Source organism: Pavona decussata, unplaced genomic scaffold (assembly GCF_977016875.1).
Source record: "Pavona decussata unplaced genomic scaffold, jaPavDecu1.1 SCAFFOLD_169, whole genome shotgun sequence".
NCBI lineage: Eukaryota > Metazoa > Cnidaria > Anthozoa > Scleractinia > Agariciidae > Pavona > Pavona decussata.
The window spans coordinates 343,731-367,800 of record NW_028145580.1 but is presented as its reverse complement, the minus strand read 5'-3'; the positions used below and the strand labels follow the sequence as shown (position 1 = coordinate 367,800).

At 38.0% G+C, this 24,070-nt stretch overlaps 1 protein-coding gene across 1 annotated transcript; it reads right to left on the bottom strand.

Annotated features, from left to right (window-relative positions):
• Positions 1–12,103: 12,103 nt before the first annotated feature.
• On the bottom strand, positions 12,104–20,487 carry LOC146464059 (adenosine receptor A3-like). The gene is made up of 4 exons (XM_085083739.1): positions 20,334–20,487; positions 19,457–19,520; positions 14,944–15,006; positions 12,104–14,180 (listed from the first exon to the last, which is right to left on the bottom strand). The coding sequence occupies exon 4, from the start codon at positions 14,174–14,176 to the stop codon at positions 13,262–13,264; it is 915 nt and encodes a 304-aa protein (XP_084939865.1). The 5' UTR covers positions 14,177–14,180; positions 14,944–15,006; positions 19,457–19,520; positions 20,334–20,487; the 3' UTR covers positions 12,104–13,261.
• Positions 20,488–24,070: the final 3,583 nt, after the last annotated feature.

Genomic DNA, 24,070 nt, shown 5'->3' with positions numbered 1-24,070 from the left:
CAATTTTTCCTTCACAAGTTTTTCGATGGCTTTTACAATGTTCCGGTGTAAAAGATCTGACGTATGAACAAACTTGCTGTGATGAATTATCCTCAACGAGTTAGCTGGTGTCCTGAGTGACAAGCTTTCCTCAAAAGTCCTACGAAAATACACGCCCTCGTTTTTAACAAGGAGATTTCTCAAGGAAACTAACAAACTTGACAAATTTTGTTGCCAGTCTGTACACCACAATATAAAACTCGTTATATAATAACTTGGAAACGCAAAACTGGTGCTTGTTTACTCCAGAAATATTCTCGAGATGCAGAGATTTTCCTTTTCGAAAATCTTTTTTCCACAACTGTTGAGGCTGTTATAGAGCAACCATATTTTGAACCACATTAGAGAATAAACAAAACTTGTCGTATTCTAATTTGTTACTCAGGAAAACTAGCTCGTGTGTAATCAGGTCACTCGGCTACCACCGACGAATGCACACCGAGCCTTGCAGTGTTCGTAACATCACAAAAAGACAGCTGAATTGGTGTTCTTTATCGAGTTTTTCAGTTCCCTTAGCTTAAATAGCTTACCTGAGTGAAAGATGCTGAGCAGTGGTGGTGGTTGTTCGGCTATCCCGAGGAGAACAAGCGTTTTCAAAATGTAACTCTGAAAACAAACTAAGTAAAGGGCACTTTAGCAGGATACGTGCTTTGAATAATGTGAGCCGGTATTTCTAGTACCAGGTTCCTGGGTAGATTTCACTTTCTGCGTGAACCACTTGTCAATAACTTGGACGATAATTTGTTCAATTTACCTGTAAAAAAGGTTGAGGTATATTTAATTTATAACTTTCATTAAAAAACTCTCATCCACCTTGACTTAACAAAGGTCTTCAATTAGACTTTTTCCCTCCTACGAAACGTTTATTAATATCAGTTTTCAGTAATCTGAAAAGTCAGATCAACAGCAGCTTCTTCCTAACATGTTAAAGATTAAACTGAGAAGTGATCATCGCAGTGAATTTTCCAATTGATGCAATTGAAAATTAGAAGCATGAAAAAAATTCAGGCTTCAACGGGATTCGAACCCGTCAGTGACCGCCGCGTTACCGGTGCGATGCTCTAAAAAACTGAGCTATGAAGCCACACATTGGGAGCAAGGTCAATTGTGAGTTCCCATTTCCCGTAAGGGGAGTAAAATGATGTAAAGTTGAGGTGCATCACCTGACTAAAATGACATTATTTTTTTTTCACAACAAAACTGCTGCTTTGAATAGTCCATATCTATCTGGAACTGGCTGTTCGAATCAAAATTTGAAATATGCGCAAACGGCGCACTAATTCGGTTAGTAGGCAAAGAACTGATCGCACGATATCAGCCTTAAGACTCGAGATTCTGTGAGGTGGCCATGGGGGAATCGCGGGTACATCAACGTACCCGAGCAAAGGGTACCTCGAGCGAAATAAATATTAACGTCCAGTATCTACACGCCATCTTCTGCACTCTGATAAAGTACAGCGTAATTAGCCTCGGCTGAAGACATGTAATAACCAAGGGGTGTACCGTCCTACACAGGTGAAATATTATTCCAACTTGGCATTGTAACTTGCACGATAATTTGTACAATTTAGCGGTAAAGAAAAATTAAGTTCATTTTTTGCGTGGTATATTTATTGCTTTCATAAAAAAAAAACTATCATTCATATTGACATAAAAACTTAAGTCTAAAATTAGACTGAATCCCTCCTACGAAACGTTAATATCAGTTTTCAGTGATCTGAAAAGTCAGATCAATAGCAGATTCTTACTAACACGTTAAGGATTCTTGAGGTGCATCACCAACCGTATCCTGTCTTTTGTTTGTAAAAAATCAGACATTGTATCGCCATGCACTGACAAAACAACCCGACTCATATCTTATGTCACGTAATATCCTCTAGTACGATAACCACTCTGATAGAGGGGATCCTGGTTTAAATGTTTTGCTTTATTAGCATCCATTATTAGCATAAAGGATAAAACCAGCTACTGAGAGATAAATGGTCTTCGTAAATTGAAAGGGCTTGGCAAACTTAGCATTTTCGGAAAATTTGTGCGTTTTAGATTAAACGGGTAGTTTTTTTTTTAAACAAACGTCAATAGTTTGAAAATGAAAACAAAGACATCACGAGGATTCTCGTGTAGTTTCTTTATTGCATAGTTTTTATCGTTTTGCCATTTCCCTTTTTCATTATTTTTTCATGTTATCATGCTTCCCCCGCTAATATTATGCTGTCGTAAAAAGAAAAACAGACAATCGGTGCTCGAAGTTTCCTATAAGACTTCCGTTGCAGCTGTCCCAAGGCTTGGCATTTTAGGTTAAACTCTAGTTGCAAGCCTTTCCTTAATTTAGAAAATAAGGTCTCCGTGTCATGTTTGTGGGTTCTAACTGGTGCATGTCCATCACAACCGTATATATTTTGTATCTAAAAAATTATTCCTTTCGTTTGTTATTGAAAGGTTAGTCGTGGATAATTTGTGTTCGTTTTTGCGGCAATTTGTGGTGAAGGTTTCCACCTTTGGGTCTTCGTTGAAAAATCAGCTTTCTGACCTTTTTGGTGACTAAATGACATTATTTTTTTCACAACAAAACAGCTGCTTTGAATAGTCCATATCTATCTGGAACCGGCTGTTCAAATCAAAATTTGAAATATGCGCAAACGACGCACTTATTCGGTTAGTAGGCAAAGAACTGATCACACGACATCAGCCTTAAGACTCGAAATTCTGTGAGGTGGCCATGGGGGAATCGCGGGTACATCAAGGTACCCGAGCAAAGCTTACCTTGAGCGAAATAAACATTAACGTCCCGTGTCTGTACGTCATCTTCTACACTCTTATATAGTACAGCCTAACTAGCTTCGGCTGGAGACATGTAATAACCAAGGGATGTACCGTCCTACACAGGTTCAATATTATTCCAACTTGGCATTGTAACTTGCACGATAATTTTTACAATTTTGCGGTAAAAAAAATTAAGTTCATTTCTTGCGTGGTATATTTATTGCTTTCATAAAAAAATTATGATTCATATCGACATAAAAACTTAAGTCTTAAATTAGACTCAAACATTTAACTGTTTCCAAACTGATTCTTTCTTAGATATTTGAGGCCCATTGAAAGAATTAAAACGAAAAGTTACAGGCATCTGAATCATTCAAGTCGGACACAGCAGAACAAGATATTTCTTTCAGGCTACTTACAGAACATAAATTTTTCCTTCACCCGACTCCTCAGTGCTGGAAATAATGCAATGCAACGAAAAATGCATGTTAAATTCAGTATTTATCTATTGTATTTCATTTAGCCGTCAAGAAAAAAGGTTCACCGATGTTTCGATTTAGGTCTTGTAATTGATGCATTTTTTACTACTAAAGAACTGGCCCCGGCCGGATAGCTTTATCCCATGGATAAGTCACTATACGACAGTTTCAATCTGTGCAAAGATTTCAGTATTTTCTCGTGTACAAGCGAATATGCACATTCTAACAACAGCTTAGTTTGGGAGTGTACGAAAACCTTGGACAACATTAAACGTGAAGTATTTTTTAAGCGCTGAAAAAGTGCCTTAACGAACGGATAAAGTTATCCGGCCTTTGAACAACTGGGGCTTGATTGTTTTCATATCTACTAAGAATATAACATGAGCGGAAATAAGTTGGATGATAAAATCGATTTCCCTGTGTACCTGGCGGCATTGTCCGAGCGCTAGAAATCGAAGCCTTCGCCAAGAATTCAATTTTTCCTTCGCAAGTTTTTCCATGGTTTTTATATGTTCCGGTGTAAAAGATCTGACGGATGAACAAACTTGTAGTGATGAATTATCCTCAACAAGTTAGCTAGTGTCCTGAGTGACAAGCTTTCTTAAAAATTTCTACGAAGATACGCCCTCGCTTTGAACAAGGAGACTTCTCAAGGACAGAATATAAAACTCGTTATACAATAACTTGGAAACGCAAAAATTGGTGCTTGTTTACTCCAGAAATCTTCTCGACATGCAGAGATTTTGCTTTTCGAATTTCTTTTTTCCACAACTGTTTAGTCTGTTACAGAGCAACCATACTTTGAACTACATCAGAGAATAAACAAAACTTGTCGTATTCTAATTTGTTACTTAGAAAAACTAGCTCGTGTGTAATCAGGTCACTCTGCTACCACCAACAAATGGGAACCGAACCTTGCAGTGTTCGTAACATCACAAAAAAGACAGCTAACTTGGTGTTCTTCATCGAGTTTTTCAGTGCCCTTAGCTTAAATATCTTACCTGAGTGAAAGATATTGAGCAGTGGTGATTCTTGTTCGGCTATCCGGAGGAGAACAAGCGCTTTTAAAATGTAACTCTGAAAACAAACTAAGTAAGGGGCGATTTAGCAGGATACGTGCTTTGAATAATGTGAGGTGATATTTATACCAGTTGCCTGGGTAAATTTAACTTTCTACGTGAACCACTTGTCAATAACTTGCACGATAATTCGTTTAATTCAGCTGTCAAAAAGGTAAAATTAGCTGGAGACATGTACTAACCACGGGGTGTACCGTCCTACACAGGTCTAATATTATTTCAACTTTACATTATAACTTACACGATAATTTGTACAATTTTGCCGCAAAGAAAAATTAAGTTGAGTGGTATATTTATTGCTTTCATTCACATTGACATAAAACCTAAAGTCTTAAATTAGACTGAATCCCTCCTACGAAACGTTAATATCAGTTTTCAAATAACAAGAGATTCTTACTAACATGTTAAAGGTTGTTGAGGTGCATCACCAACTGTACCCTCCATTCTGTTTGTTAAAAAAAAGTCAGACATTGTATCGCCATACACTGATTAAACAACCCGGCTCATATCTTATGTCACATGATATCCTCTAGTACGATAACCACTCTGATATAGCGGATCCTTGTTTAAATGTTTTGCCTCATTAGCATACATTATTAGCATAAAGGATAAAACCAGCTACTGACAGATAAATGATATTCGTAAATTGAAAGAGCTTGGCAAACTTGGCATTTTCGGAAAATTTGTGCGTGGTAGGTTAAACAGCTAGTATTTTGGTAAACGAACGTTATAAGTATGAAAACGAAAACAAAGACGTCACGGGGATTCTCGTGTAGTTTCTTTATTGCATAGTTTTTATTGTATTGCTATTTCCCTTTCTCCTTATTTTTTCATGTTACCATGTGTTCCCCACATAATTAATACCCCCTAATATTATGCTGTCGTAAAAAGAAAATAGACAATCGGTGGTCAAAGTTTCCTACAAAATAAAACTTCCGTTGCAGCTGTTCCAAGGCTGGCATTTAAGGTTTAACTCTAGTTGCAAGCCTTTCCTTAATTTAGAAATACCAGGTCTCCGTAGTCAACTGGTGCATGTCCATCACAACCGTATCTATTTTTTAACTAAAAATTGTTCCTTTCACTTGTTATTGAAAGGTTAAGTCGTGGATAATTGCTGCTCGTTTTTTGCGGCAATTTGTACTGAAGGTTTCCTCTTTGGGTCTTCGTTGAGATTGAAAAAAGTTTGAGTTATCGGGAGTTCGAGTTATCGAAGGTAAAATAGATAGAAGACGACCTGAAAGGAAAGGAAAATTGGTTCGAGCTAGCGCGAGGTTCGAGTAAGCGAGGGTTGGAGTTAACGGGAGTCGACTGTATAAGCGTCCTTAGCTTTTTGGTGATTAAAATGACATTATTTTTTTCGTAACAAAACTGCTGCTTTGAATAGTCTATATCTCGCTGGAACCGGCTGTTCAAATAAAATGTTCAATATGTGCAAACGACACGCTAATTCGGTTTGGTGGCAAAGAACCGGATCGCACGCCATCAGCTTCAAGACTCGAGATTATGTGAGGAGGCCATGGAGGAATCGTGCGTACACCAAAGTACCCGAGTACAGCGTACCTTGAGCGAAAAAAAAACATTAACGTCCAGTATCTGCACGACATCTTCTGCACTCTGATATAGTACAGCCTAATTAGCCTCGGCTGGAGACATGTAATAACCAAGGGATGTACCGTCCTACACAGGTTCAATATTATTCCAACTCGGCATTATAACTTGCACGATAATTTACAATTTAGCGGTGAAGCAGAATTAAGTTCATTTCTTGCGAGGTATACTTATTGATCTTTATTGCCTTCACAAGAAAACTATCACTCATATTGACAAAACAGCTAAGCGGGTCTTTAGTAAGACTAAATCCCTCCTACGAAACTTTAATATCAGTTTTCAGTGATCTGAAAAGTCAGATCAACAACAGATTTTTACATGTAAAAGATACTTGAGGTGCATCTCCAACCGTGTCCTCCATTCCGAGTTTGTTAAAAAAAAAGCGGCTACACTGACAAGACAATATCATACCTTGGACGTGATATCCTTTAGTACAATAACCACTCTGATATAGCAGATCTTTGTTTAAATGTTTTGCCTCATTAGCACATATTAACGTAACTAAGGAAAAAACTAGCTACTGGCATATAGTCTTCATAAATTGAAAGAACTTGGTAAACTTATTATTTTCTGAAAATTGGTGCGTGGTAGCTTAAACAGTATTTTGATAAACGAACGTGATAAGTATGAGAACTTTGCAAATAATGTATGGCAACTCTTGCCACCAAGCCTGTGTTATGACCGCAGATTTCTCTGAAAATATTCAATGTATCACACCAATATTTCCACTTACTTCCACGGGTGACATGTTCTTTTAGTTTAGAGTGTCCATTTGTTCGGAGCTGGTTGTTTGATATATGCAAATGAGGCAAAATGTAAACAATGACATCAGCAAAGATTCTCCTATGGTTTCTTCATGGGATGGTTTTTATTTTATCGCTATTTCCCTTTATTATTATTTCTTCATATTATCACGTTTTCCCCATATAATGGATACCCGCTAATAGTATCCTGTCGTCAAAGGAAAACAGACTATCGATGGTCGAAGCTATAAAACTTTCGTTGCAGCTGTTCCAAGGCCGCTATTTAAGATTTAGCTTGAGTTGAAAGTCTTTTCTTTAAATTTGTCAAAAGTTCAGGCCTCGATAGTCATGTTTGAGGGTTCTAACTCATACATGTTCATCATAACTGTACCGAATTTATCTCAAAATTTTTTCGAATTATTTGTTGTTTAAAAGGAAGTCGTAGCTGGTCGTGGATAATTGCTGTTCGTTTTTCTGGCAGTTTGTGTATTAGTTCCGTTCTTTAATATTTTTGTGATAAAAATTACGTTTTTCTGGTCATAAAATATGGCTGTTGTGAAAAGTTCATATCCACCTGGAGGCGGCAGTTCACATAAAAATTTGAAAAACGTCAATCATCTCAGCAACGCGAAGCTACAAGCGACAAGGAATCAGTTTGAAGAACATGAACTGATCGCACGACATCAATCACGGCCTCAATAGGCCGATCATTTCGAACCTTCCACATCCCTACCCCCCGCGGAAGGGGGCTGGGAAATTTCAGCCGGAATTTCCTTCTATTTCTAGAGGAATTCGTGCGTGAGTTTTTCGTAGTTTGGGCCCCAAAATGGAGTTTGGGAGTTTCCCATGGACAAGATATGTCCTGTTGTGAACGAATGGATCACTCAAAACGGCTTCCAAATAGTCAGTTTAAAGTTCTCGTGAATAAACCGGGTGGTTGATGTGCAAGCCTGCAAGCCCAAAACTAATTATTTGTGCGAGCCGGAGACATTTTTTGTCGAGACCTTGATATTTCCGCCAAAACTTCCAAATGTGGACATAAAGCCTTTTATAGTCTTGGTTACACGCGGTTTACAAATATACGTAACCATAGTTACACTCTTTATTGGACGTGTGAAACTGTATATTTTCGACACGATGAATTGTTGATTCGAAGCCATCCGATGAAACTTCACGGCCGAAAAAAAACATATATAGCTTTATAACCCTTTAGTCATGTCACGAATATAAATCACAATGTGAGTGTGATGTATTATTCAGTCAGTGACACGGGCTTACTCGGAGAAAGGTTCTCCCAATAGGAGTCGAGCTTATGACCTCCCGATTACTACTTCGGATGATCTACCAATACAATTAACTTTATTTAACTTGTCTTGTCCATTTACAACAGGACTACTGCAGGGTAAATGCAAATTAATCCTACCTAGACCTGGAAGGGGGAGTTCTGACAGGGACGACTTTAAAGCTGTATAACGTTTTTAATTTTTTAAGCAAAAGCCTTGAAACTTCAGGACCTTTTCAGAATTTTATCTGGGAAGAAAATGATGAGATCGGTTAGTGTTGATTCACGTTATGTTACTATAGCAACGAATTTTTGACAGAATTTTTTACCTTTCTTGCCGTAACTTATTTGTACCTCATATTAGTGTTCCTAAATCTCATTGCAAATATTCCCATAAAAACTCTTATATTTTCGCCGTGGTGCTACGCAAGAGTATCATATTGTTCACAGCTTGAACTTGGGCTGCCTGTGGTGCTATTCGGTTATCAGATGCGAGCATAAGGAGGGGGGGGGGGGGGGGAGGGGGGGCTGATACCTTTCCCCGCAAACGAAGCTAGAAGCTAAACATTTGAAGAATATGGGCTCCTTTCAGTTCATGAAAAATTCAGCTTGACAGCTTAGCGGATACAAAAAAGTGGAGGTGGATAAGCGTCTTATTGAACTCTTTTGTCTGCCTCCTTTAAGCCTTAGCATACAGCCAATTGCAAGATGAACAGTAATATATCTAAATTTTGTCATTGTTTTTGTAAATGTACGAAATAACTTGAATGAATATGAAATCGCATAAGGTTTTCAAAGGCAAATTAAGAGAAAATAGGAAAATAAAGCAAACGAAAAAACCGTTCGTAAAAAGAGGCTTGCTCAACTAGAGGTGTTGGAGTACTTGGAGTAATCGGTGCGGAAGGGAGAATCGCGGGCGCATCGCAGTCTGTCCAAGTATCTAGCTCAGTAGAATGATTTTGATGGGGCAGCTGATAGCAGAAACAGCTCGTCACTCAGGGTTGTTAGGTTTGTAATTTTTAGATTTGAATTGAATGCATGAAGTTGTTGGAGAAGTGAAAATGAGGTTTTGATTTGTTTGGTAAAAAGATCGAGTATAGTTTCCTTAACAACTTTTTTGTTGGCCTGACTGAGATCTTTGCCAACAACTTCATTCAGCAAAGTAGAACTTTCTCGGATTTACTGTGACTGTCTTCTCAACCCTCCCACGTAAAAAACTCCATCCCGTATTTTCAATTTCTTAGATTTCGACATTTATGAAGTATTGATCCTGGTTTTTCCAACACATCAGAGAAAGACGCCATTTGCATTAAAATAAAAATATGCTAAATTATTAGCCAGGTAAAGCTAAAAAAAAAGTTGGGTGAAATAGTGAAGCCTCGCTAAAAGTTAACATAGAGCTGCATGGAACTGTGCCAAAATAAGCACCATAAGTTTGACCAGCAATTAGTTTAAGTTTTATTTTTAAAGCTCCTTTGTACATAGACTATAGCCTTTTTAAATATACACGAATCAAAGATACATCGATTAAAACTGATCAAATAAGTATCAAAACTTTAGGTCAATCTTAACTAACGACTCTAAATCAAACACATATACAAATAATGGCATTGATTATGTATCGAATCTGAAAAAGTACACCAGTATAAATTACCATAATACCATCAAATAGCTATGTTGTGACTACAGTGTTATTTACTAGAAATCAGATAACGATTATAATATCATCCTCTCTTGAATATTATCCAATATGTATTGAAATTTCACGTCTTACAGTTAAAATCACTGAAAAATGTTCAATACTATTCACAATATTAATAACCAATTGTGACAAAATGAGCAGGCAACGTTGCGATGTCTACATAACATCAGTCTCAAGTTCAGCTTAAGCAAAATGATCTTAGATCATTTTTTAATGGATTTTCGTTCAACGAAATGTTAAGTACTTGCTCCAGCCGATCATAACGTACTTAGACAGGGAACAATCAGAATTCCCAACAAACACCGGCGCCAAGCGCGGGAAGAACAGTGTGGACAAGTCACGATTGGTTTTGGGTTTGCTTCTCATTGGCTGAAATAATTTGGCGCGACACTTACTAACCAATCCCAAGGGAAAGAAAAGCAAAAACCATAGCCTGCGTAGCTGGCGGTTTTTATGGGTGGGCTCACCGAAAAGCCGGGCACGAGGGCCAAAACGAGTGGCGAAGCCGCGGGGAAATGGGCCGAGGGCAACGAGAAACCGCCTGCCCGGATTCGGGGCATTTTTGAGTAGTCCGTACGCTGGCGTACGGACCATTTTCATTGGATGAGATTCTACAAACGTCAATCAAATGTTTTATTAACCTCCCATGGGAAAGTTCTGTTTGTACGGCTCTGAGGATTTTATCGCGAAAAGCAAAATGACAGAAGAAGCGTTATTTAAGCTTTATCGAACCTTAATATTCGACGACAAACCCTCATTCTCGCAGCATTGAAAGAAGACAGTGAACTTCATCGAGCAGAATATTTGATCCGAAACGTCGGTATAAATTTCGAAAAAAGAGCGCGTATTCTGAGAGGATACCGAGATCTCTATCATTTATAAAGAATTGGCAACTGAAGAGATCAATCCACAAGATTTGGATCGAAACCGCGGTCTTGCCTGACCATATCCTAAAATGCCACAGAATCAACGAACATCCAAAGGACTCGTAGCAGCCCCTGGCCATAGCAACACAGAAGAATTGCCTAATAATTCTATAGCGTAATCAAAGCACAGGAGGAAAATACTAAGCTCCTCCGCCCGCAACACAAACCTCATAGTTACAGAGCGGAGTGGAGCGATAACAAAAACACAGCCGTGACTACAGCGGCCTTTAGCCCTCAATATAACGCATTGCATAGCTTTCAAAGAAGCTACTTTGCTATAGAAAGGATCAAGAGAAAAACAACCGTGACAATTAAGAAACACAACATCTTGCCACCAAAAGCAAATAGCCGGGCCCGGCAATACAAAGGTTGCAAGATAATGATAACTACACGGTTAAAATCCTATCCCTACAATTATAAAATGAGAGGCTATACTGTTACCGCTGGCAAGAGCACAATCTACAGTTATCATTGACACTTGTTGTAGAACTGGAAAGCTTTTCTCCCTTGACAGGCTTTTTCGGAGTGTCGGCCTTTGCCGCCATCGAAAAAAACACATCGAATTTCCAGGATATGTTTTGATAGCCAGCCGAGAAGGTTTCATTTTACCATCTGCCATTTGATTGGTTGGGTTAATTGGATATCGACAGCTTGTCAAATATGTAAATTTTGGGGGCGGCAAACGAAAATGACTGGAATCCGGGCAGGCGGTTCCTCGCGGCGAAGCCGCTCGTTGACGCGGCTTCGCCGCGACTGTCGCGGTTCTCTCCCCATTTCACCCGCAGCTGCACCACTCGTTTTGGCCCGGCTTTCCCGCCCACCAAAACCGCCAGCTACGCAGGCTACAAAAACCAAAGCAAATGCAAAATTCATTTCTACAATCAATTGAAAACACCTAACTTAATATATGTAAATACATGTACAATGAGTGCACTAAAGAACTCTTTATTGCTATACTGATAAGTTACCTAAATGAATTATTAAGCATCTAGCTGAGGTAAAAGCTACTCTGATAAAAATTCAAGATGACTTAAAGAGCGCTTTTCAAATGAATGTCGAAAGTAATTTCGTTAATGCTTTGGTTTACTTGACTGCTCTTTGTAATTTGTTGCCAAAGTTCGCGCCAAACCAATCGCGGTTTGTTTGCACACGTTTTCCCGCGATCGGCGTCGGTTACAGGTATTTACTTCAGGTTTTGATTGATTCATTGTGCTGTTTGCACCCGTTATGATTGGCCAGCGTAATTGGTTTGGTTTTACGACGCTCAAATAAAAACCGTACCACCCTACTTAGTTCACTTTGCCTGTAGCTGTAATACAAATTAAAAGACAAGTTACTGATCTAAACGACCAGGTCAACTATTAAGAACCTAATTAGCTATTGATAATAATAATATATTGGAATCTTTTGACAGCTACATAACTTAGATACGACGCCATAGGCGTACGACCAAGATAAGAACAATACTTGTTATAACTCCAGGGGCTACATTAATGAAACCCTGCTAAATTAAGATGTATTCTAAGTACCGGCGAAATAAAAGTTGTCGTGAAAATTTTCTTCATCTTTCTCTGATTGTTCACTACTATGTACTATTCTGAGAAGTGAAATAAAAGAGATAGGTCACCTTGTCCGTGAAGGAGCTACGATCCATTCAATTTACCCTATAATCGCTTACAATGTTCCCTTTCAAAAATGAGTTTATTTGATCAGCTATTTCCATGTCTGGTGGTAACATAAGTTACACATATAAAGCACAATTTTAAAAAAAACGTTATTCATAGAATGTATCAAGCATAATCGGCAACTAAAGGTAAATTTCTTGTCAGGGAAACAAAATATCAAGCAGTATCGACCTAGAACGTTTCTTTGGTGCGAGTTCTCAGTATCACTATTTTATGCCCGCGAGTAGTGGGCAAGCTCCTATTTCTGCCAATAACTTATTTTCCTGTCGCTTTTCTAAAAAGTTTTACACATAAAGGAGATAAGAGGTAAGATAAAGTAACGAGATAAAAAAAGATAGGTCACCATCTTCGTTTAGGAGTAAAGGCGCGCGCTAATGACGCAGGAAATTATGTCCAGTAAGAATGCGCAATGCAATATTGGAATCCGCCTTAGCAATAGACTATCGATATTCCTACAATAGGCTTTCATTAAGAAACAATACTGAAGAGACATCTTAACTTAGGAGGGCTTCGTGAATCTGGCCTTGCATGCGCCTATCACAGGAACGTGCTCTAGATTTCAGTATCCACTCTTCCCTCGTCTATTAAACAGCTCACAAAGACCTTCGCACTGGCATTCTGAAATATTTTTTTCAACTCATTTTTTTGTGTGTGTGTAACTGAATTGCAACATCAAATGTGAGAAGTGTCTGTTCCGACCTCTAGCATAAAAAACACAAAACTGAAATGCATTAAAAGACATTATTGCAAAACGTAAAATGGATAATTGCTCAAAATTCCAAATTTATATTTGTCAAGTTCTCATCTAGTTCTGATGGTCCGTTTAACAGACGAATATGACTTACCTTACTGATGACGAACTACACTGCCAAATGCAATAGGCCTGTTAATTTTTTTGAAAGTTTAGCAAATAATAATAATAATAAACTTGTATGGCAACACATACCCTTAGTAATCACAAGCGACCAAGGGGAATAATCTCAACTTGTCCCTGCTGACGTCGAAAAAGTGAAACGAAAGCTCTTTTAAAGTCTGGCATTCTGACTGCATATAAAATAGGATTGACAAGGGAGTTTGCAAAAAACAAAATGACGAAAGCGCAAGCAAGATGAAAAAACACCGGGTAAGGAGGAAGAGAGGAAGGCAAATAGGCCAACAGTAGATAAAATATCGTATATGGAAGCCACAGCAGTAAGGATACCACAGTCACAATGAACAATGTATTGGTTAGTTTTCTTTCTCTGCTGGCTGCACCATGGTGCTGAGGATGAGCCCCACAAGAAATCTTGACAGCAATGGACACATAAGACACACAAATGACAAATAAACAAAAACCATTGAAATAAATCCAAATCATTAACCTGTGCACCAAGTTGCGATGTAAATAAATAGCAATTGGTAACAGCCCAGATGTAACCCAAATGATTGTAATAATAAATCCAAACCTCAACTTTTTAATAATACGATGTCTGAAAGGACGAAACGTCGCGTGCGCTCGTTCTAACGAGATCGCGGCGAGGTTTGTTAGGGAAGCTGTAAGAAACAAGTGCAATATGTAAATGGTAACAAGAGGAGGAAGTCTTTGGGTATTCCAGAAGGAGCAAAATTCTCCAAGCTTCACAAAACTTGTGATTTCTGAACATCCTCCAACAAACATATCTGCAACTGCCAGGTTGATCACCAGATACATGCTTCGCTTACGAAGACTGCGATTTTTGATAAAAACAATAACTGTAAGGATATTAATTGTTACTATAGCAACAGATTCAGTCATGAGCACTGTAAGCCAGGCAATGCACTCAGACTGAGATAACCACCGGAAACTTGTTTCATTTTGTGTTCCGTTTTGCTGATTAGAAGAATTAACCATCTCTCTGAAAAAAAAAGTAGGAATTGTGTCAGGGTGAATTGTTTTTTTTGTTGTTCCTGATCTTTTTAGAAAAAGTGTTATAAATTTACCAATGAAAACCAAATCAATGCTCCTAAGCCAGATAGCATTCACCATCCTTTTACACCTGTTTTCCTGCTGTAGAACCTGCATGCCCTTTTTTATTGCATGGAAATTTTACATCACCAATTTCGAAAACAAAAAATAAATAAAATGAAAGCAAAGGAAACAGATGGAAGTCTTGACTAGTGATGTGCCTCAGGCCCGGTTACCCCGGAAACACAAGCACACAAGATTCCATCTTAACTCTTTAAGTTGAACGCAAGCGCAACGAAAAGCTTTAGACATTTTGCCGGCACGCGTTTCTCAGTGGCGAAAGTTACGCTTGCTTCACATAAAAAAAAAACAGTCCTCAGCTTCCGATCACTGACTGCGCGCGATATTAAATTAATCACGGTACACTTTCATCTTTGGCAAGAAAATTTGTCATTTAGTGTTCGTTTCCGTATACGGATTTCTGTAAGAAGCTGCCCTTTTGTCCGTTTGTAACATGAATTTCACCTTTAGTAGGTACTGACTATTATTTCAGGAGCTGCTGCACGATCGGAGTGTGCGAGATACTATTAAGAGTTGTGACAAATTACTTAAAATAAAAACTAAATAACCTTTTGCTTCTATGCCAAACAAGAAAACAACAACAACAACAACAACAGAAATATGTTTCAGAGCAAGAATTTTTCATTACATACCTTAACAGGAAGCAAAATAACCGACTCGTCAGTGATGGAAAAAAGTCTGAAAAAATATTCCCTCTGCAACGAAAAATGCATGTTAAATTCAATATTTATACATCTTTTAAGTTGACAAGGAAAAAGCTTCATACGTCGATTTCTGGTCTTGTAATTGGTGCATTTTTGTTTTTAGAGAACTGATTGTTGTCATGTGTACAAAGGAAATATAAAAAATAAGTTGGATCATAAAGTCGATCACCCTATGATGATGAAATTACCCCGTGTACTTGGCGGTATTGTCGGAGCGCTTGTTATAATTTTGTTGCAGCGTAAGCCGCGAGAACTAAATAGCCTTCGCCTAGAATTCCCAAAAGCCGATTGTTTACGGCGCCGAAAGAGAGCATTACAAGCGGTGAGGGTAAAAGGAGGAATGAGTTTGCGGAATGGCATGTTGCATGGCGTGCGGAATGGCATAATTATGCCAAATACGATTTACGTGGGAAATAAATTAACTGAAGAGCGCGTCATGTTTTCGCGCCAATTTTATAAGAGCAGTAGAGAGCAGCAGTTTTTTTGATGCTGTGGACTCTTGCTAAATATTTAAAACAACAATTCGAGGATTTGATCGTCTGATTGTTGATTCGGAAGAAGTGAGGGTAAAGAAAGCGATGGAAACTGTTTATAGTTTTCGCATTCAAGGAACTACAGTCGACTCCCGACAACTCGAATCTTCAAGGGAAATTGAAAAAGGTTCGAGTTATCGGGAGTTCGAGTTATCGAGGGTAAAATTATATAGAAAATGACCTGAAAGGAAAGGAAAATTGGTTCGAGTTAGCGAGGGTTCGAGTTATCGGGAGTCGACTGTATGAGTAAATCCGTAGTAAATAAAATTTCATGTTCACTTTACTCCATGCGACTTCGGTTGACAAAAATAACGTGGCAGCGTGAAGTCTTCTCAGGACAAAGATTGATCCTTTACCGAGGGCAAATAATAAAGACCAATAAACATTTTTTCTTTTTTTTTTTAACCCTCGGTAAAAGATCAATTCTCATACCCTGTATGCTCGATGATTCATTTATCTTGAGCGGGAAGATGAACAACAATTTCACCAAAATGCATTTGTGATAAGAATAGTTTCACAACCTCTCACACTTCCAGTGTCGATAATTAGACACCATACTTGTCATCTGCTTTTTTGCTCTAGGGCTTCTTCACTTTTAAATCTCATTTTAGGTTGGGACGTCTGGCATTCAGACAGACCTTAATTAAAGACGGATATGTTTAATTCGATAACGCGTAACTAAACTATAGCTACCTGAATCGCCGTATTAAATAGCTAGGTAGCTAGTTCAGCAGCTCAACAGTAACTTACGTACTCGTCGCTCAACGAAAATGTAAGTTGAGAAAAAGTAGAACATATTTTTCCCATATTTTTTTGAATTGTACAAATTGTAACCGTCAAAGAGTCTGATAAAATGACCGAGTGTAAATTTAAAATTCTCACATAATAGTTTTGGCCTTGGACTGATGTTATTTCTCCAGTCTGGTGTTGCTTTTGTCTAGGCTACTCGCTGCCACTTTCTTTTTGTCAACTAGAAATTCAATTTATTCTTAGTTCCTTGAACGCGAAACTTCATCGATTTCTTCACTCTCACTTCCTAACCAGCGATCAGACATGTTCGTATATTTTATAATCCTCGATCTGTTGTTGGTTGTTTAATAGTCCGCAACATAAAAAAAAAACGGCTGCTCTTATAGAATTGGCGCGAAAACAGGATGCGCTCTTCAGTTAATTTATTCCCCGCGTAAATCATATTTCGCATAATTATGCCATTCCGCACGCCATGCCAAATACCATCCCGCAAACTCTTTTCTCCTTTTACAGTCCGGCACAGTTATCAAATTTGATAACCGGGACCAAAACAAACTATTAGCCAATCAAACCGCAAGTTACAGTTCACGTGACATGTTATCATAGCAACCATCTTCTTTCAATATGAAAACATTTTGATGGGGCTCTTATTCAACATTCGATTTCGGTCGCACAGTGAATTGTACACAAGGCCGGGACACAAGGAAAGGTTTAGAATAGGAATTTTGGCCTGACATCAGGAAAATACGGAACAATCTTTGTCAATAATATAATTAACTGACAAAGCTCATTTTGATACCTATCGAAAGCCTCATGGCGTTGTAGTCGACCGAGGAAACCTCGAGCGGCTTTGGCTGAAGAACAGAATTCCTGAGCGATAGCCGATCAAAAAGAAACACCAATCCCAAGAAAATAACTTCCATCAAAGATGCTTGTTTATTGCATAAACATTAACATGATTTGAACTTCTTGTTGCCGTGCTCCTCTCCTTCTTGTCCTTTGTCAATCTGTATGAATGAAGAAACTTTGCGTTATAACTAACGTTTAAAATGGGACTTCAAATAAATTTTGTTTCTTTCCTGTACCAGGGATTTCGAAAGTGCAGGAGGCGATGATTCGATTGAGTAGCGACGTGTGTAGAGTCGCCTCGATCTGTCCTAGATAATTGAAGCGACGTACTGCAATAGAAGTAAAATAAAAAATAAAATAGAAGTGTAACGGCCAAGTTCCGTTTAAATTGTTCTTGAAAGGGCGTATTGCCGTTGTTTGCTGTGGCTCAAAGCTCGAACTGTTATGAGTCTGGCATTACACAGGCTTAAAACACCAAGCATAAATTTGTAAACGATAATTACATTTTGGGAAAATCGTAAAATCGTACTGTGAAGGCATACCTCAACATCCGGCATGTCACCTTCATCACCAAGCTCTGAAATCACTCTCCGTGGTTAATGTTGGCTGGCTGGTTATTTAATCTAACGACGAGAACAGAAATAAAAATATTACAGTCATGTAAATATAAGCTTAAATGTACCACCTAGAAATATACGAATTATTTCCGTTCATATCCAGTCATATTAGTAACGATACTGGACAAGACAAAGACATGTAATTGCCAAGGAGGCATTTCCGGAACAAGACGTTCGATAATTTTCGACTGAGTTGTTTATCAAAATCGTTCCTGGATAACTGTCTTAATTTTGAAATCCTACCCTTCATCACTAGACTTTCCCGCAGTCCATGAGCTTCTTTTTCTTAAGAAAGTATTGTACTCGCCCAATTTGCTTGCCAGCAACATCTCTCACCGTACACGCTTTCTTGGCGCTCTTGGACATTAAGATTGACCTCCGGTATTTCTTCCACCGAGAGCAACTCGCATTGTAAGTTAAAAAGGATCCCTGTTTCCAAAGGTTAAGTAGCTATTTTCTTCCGGTGGAAATCCATAATGCTGCCTTCATTTCTAGTCATCCTAGAAGCACAAGTAATTAACAATGGCGGTCAGTAGCGGAATCAGACCGCAAATCAAAATATCATAGTGCCCTCTTACAATTCTTGATGCCCTCCGACAAATAAGTGTTGAATCGAAAGATATATTAATGAAGATCACGACATTTTTTCTTCGTGTACCACAAAAATTTACAACTACCTTAAAATTGATGGCAAAGACAATAAACATACCTGAAAGGGACTGTCATTTCGTACCACCTCTTCAAATCGCAAGGGAAGATCTCGCATAATTCTTTCCCGATGATCGCCAATTTTTGCAGGGCCTTGAAGTTTATTGTTCTATCGACGTTCGCCCCCGGAATTCTGGGTATGGAACGCGAACACAACCGAAAAATTAACGAAACAATTGAACGCTCTCGCAAAACTCACCGCGCTCTGAGCTGGCGCCATTTTGTGACGTCACGCGGTTATCAAATTTGATAACTGTGCCGGACTGTTTTACCCTCACCGCATTACAAGAGACGGAGTCGCGGGGCAGGACAAACGAAAACAGATTTGGGAAAATATATTCTTCGGACAAAATCCCGCCAGCTCCGTGGGCAATTCAATACTAACACAACACATGATTCGCTCATTGTTGCTATAACTGTACCAATTGTCACTGCTAAGAGAATTGTACGTTCAAAACATGTTTAAACTTGCTGAGCTACTGACTAAGCAACTTATGACAATAATCTAAGTAACTGTAGCTGGCAACGAGTTCATCTGTTTGAATTCTTTTTGTTAAAATATTTGCTACCTTCTGAATAATGAAACCTTCAAAAACGTAATGGTTTGTTCCAGTGACAACAAACTCGCCCTGGGGCCTAATATAACCGATCCGAAGAAAACAGTTTTCTTGCAAATTTCTCATGTTTATAAATCAGATAAATACTGCTAAAATCACGTCAATCATATTTTTTGTTAGTCAGTTGCGGCAAGAGTATCCAATGTCACAAAAAGTTGACTAAACACAAAACGAGGTTGTTATTAAAATCCCCTTTTTAAAAAATTACTTTTTCCTATATATTTAAACTCCAGGGTACAACTGTTTTGGAACTGATTCTTTCTTAGATATTTGAGGTCCATTGAAAGAATTAAAATGAAAAGTTACAAGCATCTGAATCATTCAAGTCGGACACAGCGGAACAAGATATTTCTTTCAGGCTACTTACAGATCAGAATTTTTTCTTTCACCTGATTCCTCAGTGCTGAAAATATTTCTGAAAAATGTTCCCTCTGCAACGAAAAATGCATGTTAAATTCAGTATTTATATATTGTATTTAATTTAGCTGTCAAGAAAAAAAAGGTTCACTGATGTTTCGATTAAGGTCTTGTAATTGATGCATTTTTTGTTACAAAAGAACTGATTGTTTTTATATCTACTAAGGATATAGCATGAACGAAAATAAGTTGGATGATAAAATCGATTACCCCGTGTACCTGGCGGTATTGTCCGAGCGCGAGAACTTCGTAGCCTTCGCCTAGAATTCAATTTTTCCTTTACAAGTTTTCCGATGGCTTTTGACATGTTCCGGTGTAAAAGATCTGAAGTATGAATAAACTTGCTGTAATGAATTATCCTCAACAAGTCAGCTGGTGCCCTGAGTGACAAGCTTTCCTAAAAAGTCCTATGAAAATATAAAGCCCTCCTTTTGAACAAGGAGATTTCTCAAGGAAACTAACAAACTTAACAAATTTTGTTACCCGTATGCACACCAGAATTAAAAACTCGTTATATTATAACTTGGAAACGCAAAACTGGTGCTTGTTTACTTCTCGAGATGCAGAGATTTTCCTTTTCGAATTCTTTTTTCCACAACTGTTTAGTCTGTTACAGAGCAACCATACTTTGAACTACATTAGGGAATAAACAAAACTTGTCGTATTCTAATTTTTACTGAGGAAAACTAGCTCTTGTGTAATCAGGTCACTCTGCTACCACCGACGAATGTAAACCGAACCTTGCAGTGTTCGTAAGATCACAAAAAAGACAGCTGACTTGGTGTTCTTCATCGAGTTTTTCAGTTCCCTTAGCTTAAATAGCTTACCTGAGTGAAAGATGCTCAGCAGTGGTGGTTCTTGTTCGGCTACCCGGCGGAGAACAAGCGTTTTCAAAATGTAACTCTGAGAACCAACTAAGTAAAGGGCAATTTGACAGGATACGTGCTTTGAATAATGTGAGCCGGTATTAATACCACTTGTCTGAGTAGATTTAACTTTCTGCGTGAACCACTTGTCAATAACTTGCACGATAATTTGTTCAATTTAGCGGTAAAAAGATTGAGGTATATTTATTACTTTCATTAAGAAACTATCGTCCACCTTGACATTAAAACTAAGGTCTTTAATTAGACTGAATCCCTCCTACGAAACGTTTATTAATATCGCTTTTCAGTGATCTGAAAAGTCAGATCAACAACAGATTCTTCCTAACATGTTAAAGATTCTTGAGCTGCATAACCAACCGTATCGTCTATTCTGTTTGTAGAAAAAAATACGTTGGATCACCATGCACTGATAAAACAACCTGGCTCATATCTTATGTCACGTGATATCCTCTAGTACGATAACTACTCTGATATAGCGGATCCTTGTTTAAATGTTTTGCCTCATTAGCATACATTATTAGCACAAAGGATAAAAACAGCTACTGACAGATAAATGATATTCGTAAATTGAAAGAGCTTTGCAAACTTGGCATTTTCGAAAAGCTTGTACGTGGAAGGTTAAACAAGTAGTATTTTGATAAACGAACGTCATAAGTATGAAAATGAAAACAAAGACGTCACGAGGATTCTCGTGTAGTTTCTTTATTGCATAGTTTTTATTGTATTGCTATTTCCCTTTCTCATTATTATTTCATGTTATTATGTTTTGCTAGCTGATATTATGCTGTCGTAAAAAGAAAACAGACAATCGGTTGTCGAAGTTTCCTATTAAACTTCCGTTGCAGCTGTTGAGCCTTTCCTTTATTTAGAAAGAGCAGGTCTCCGTGTCATGTTTGCACGATAATTTGTACAATTTTGCGGTAAAGAAAAATTAAGTTCATTTGTTTGGTGGTATATTTTTTGCTTTCATAAAAAACTATCATATTGACATAAAAACTAAAGTCTTAAATTAGACTGAATCCCTGTTACGAAACATTAATATATCAGTTTTCAGTGATCTGAAAAGTCAGATTAACAGCAGATTCTTACTAACATGTTAAAGATTCTAGAGGTGCATCATCAACCGTATCCTCTATTCTGTTTGAAAAAAAATACATTGTAAATCACCATACACTGATAAAACAACCCGCTCATTTTGGGAAAATTTGTACGTAAGAGGTTAAACATCCAGTATTTTGTTAAACAAACTTTATAAGTATGACGTCACGAGGATTCTCGTGTAGTTTCTTTATTGCATAGTTTTAATTGTATTGCTATTTCCCTTTCTCATTATTTTTTCATGTTATCATGTTTTCGCCGCTGATATTATGCTGTCGTCAAAGAAAACAGACAATCGGTGGTCGAACTTTCCTATAAAACTTCCGTTTCAGCTGTTCCAAGGCTTGGCATTTAAGGTTAAAGTCAAGTTGCAAGCCTTTCCTTAATTTAGAAAGATAAGGTCTCCGTGGTCGTGTTTGTGGGTTCTAACTGGTGCTGTCCATCACAACCGTATATATTTTGTATCTCCAAAATTATCCCTTTCGTTTGTTATTGAAAGGTTAGTCTTGGATAATTGCTATTCGTTTTTGCGGCAATTTGTGCTGAAGGTTTCCACTTTTGGGTCTTCGTTGAAATATCAGCTTCCTTAGCTTTTTGGTGATTAAAATGACATTATTTTTCTCACAACAAAACAGCTGCCTTGAATAGTCCATATCTATCTGGAACCGGTTGCTCAAATCAAAATTTGAACATGCGCAAACGACGCATTAATTCGGTTAGTAGGCAAAGAACTGATCGCACGACATTAGCCTTAAGGCTCGAGACTCTATGAGGTGGCCATTGGGGAATCGCGGGCCGATACCAAGGTACCCGAGCACAGCGTACCTTGAGCGAAATAAACATTAACGTCCTGTATCTGCACGCCATCTTCTGCACTCTGATATAGTACAGCCTAATTAACCTCGGCTGAAAACATGTAATAACCAAGGGATGTACCATCCTACACAGGTTCAATATTATTCCAACTTGGCATTATAACTTGCACAATAATTTGTACAATTAGCGGTGAAGTAGACTTAAGTTCATTTCTTGCGCGGTATACTTATTGATCTTTATTGCCTTCACAAAAAAACTATCACTCATGTTGACAGAAAAACTTAGGTCTTTCATTAGACTAAATCCCTCCTAGGAAACTTTAGTATTAGTTTTCAGTGATCTGAAAAGTCAGATCAACAACAGATTCTTACTAACATGTAAAATACTGACTTGAGGTGCATCACCAGCCGCATCCTCCATTCTGTTTGTTAAAAAAGCGGCACTGTATCGCCATGCACTGACAAGACAATCTCATACCTTGGACGTGATATCCTCTAGTACAATAACCACTCTGATGTAGCAGATCTTTGTTTAAATGTTTTGCCTCATTAGCACATATAATTTAGGACAAAATTAGCTACTGGCAGATAAATAGTGTTCATAAATTGAAAGAGCTTGGAAAACTTATTATTTTCTGAAAATTGGTGCGTGGTAGCTTAAACAGTATTTTGATAAACGAACGTGATAAGTATGAGAACTTTGCAAATAATGTATGGCAACTCTTGCCACCAAGCCAGTGTTATGAAAGCCAATTTCTTTGAAAATATTCAATATGACACACCAGTATTTACAGTTACTCCCAAGAGTGACATTTTCTTTTAGTTCAGAGTGTCCATTTGTTCTTTGATGTATGAAAATGAGGCAAAATGTAAACAATGACGTCAGCAAAGATTCTCCTAATAGTTTCTTTATTGGATAGTTTTTATTTTATCGCTTTTTCCCTTTATTATTATTTTTTTCATATTATCACGTTTTCCCCATATAATGGATACCCGCTAATATTATCCTGTCATCTGAAAGGAAAACAGACCATCGATGTTTGAAGCTATAAAACTTCCGTTGCAGCTGTTCCATGGTCGCTATTTAAGATTTAGCTCGAGTTCAAAGCCTTTTCTTTAAATTTGTTGTAAGCTCAGGTCTCGATAGTCATGTTTGAGGGTTCTTACTCATACATGTCCATCACAACTGTACTGAATGTATCTAAAAATTTGTTCCTTTTTTTAGTTATATAAAAGTGAGTCGTAGCTGAACGAGGATAATTGCTGTTCGTTTTTCTGGCAGTTTGTGTATTGGTTCCCTTCTTTGAACTATCAGCTTCTTTTGTATTTTTGCGATAAAAATAACTTTTTTCTGGTCACAAAAAAGGCTGTTATGAAGAGTTCATATCCATCTGGAGGCGGCTGTTCATATAAAAATTTGAAAAATGGCAATCATCTCAGCTACGCGAAGCTACAAGCGACGAGGAGTCAGTTTCTAGACAATGAACTGATCGCACGACATCAATCATAGTCTCAATAGGCCGATCAATTCCAACCCCCCCCCCCATCCCTACCCCCCGGGTATGGGGAGTGGATATTTTGAGGCGGATTTTCCTTTAGTTCTAGAGGAATTCTCTGGTCGGTTTTTGGTAGTTTGGGCCCCAAAGTGGAGTTTGGAAGTTTCTCATGGACAAGATTTGGTCTTTGTGAACGAATGGCTCGACTCAAAACGGTTTCAAAATAGTTTTTGAAGTTCTCGTGAATGAAGCAGGTGGTTGGTGCGGG

Coding starts and splice junctions, on each gene's coding strand:
- LOC146464059 (XM_085083739.1), bottom strand. CDS start 14,176: ATGGTTAATTCTTCTAATCAGCAAAACGGAACACAAAATGAAACAAGT.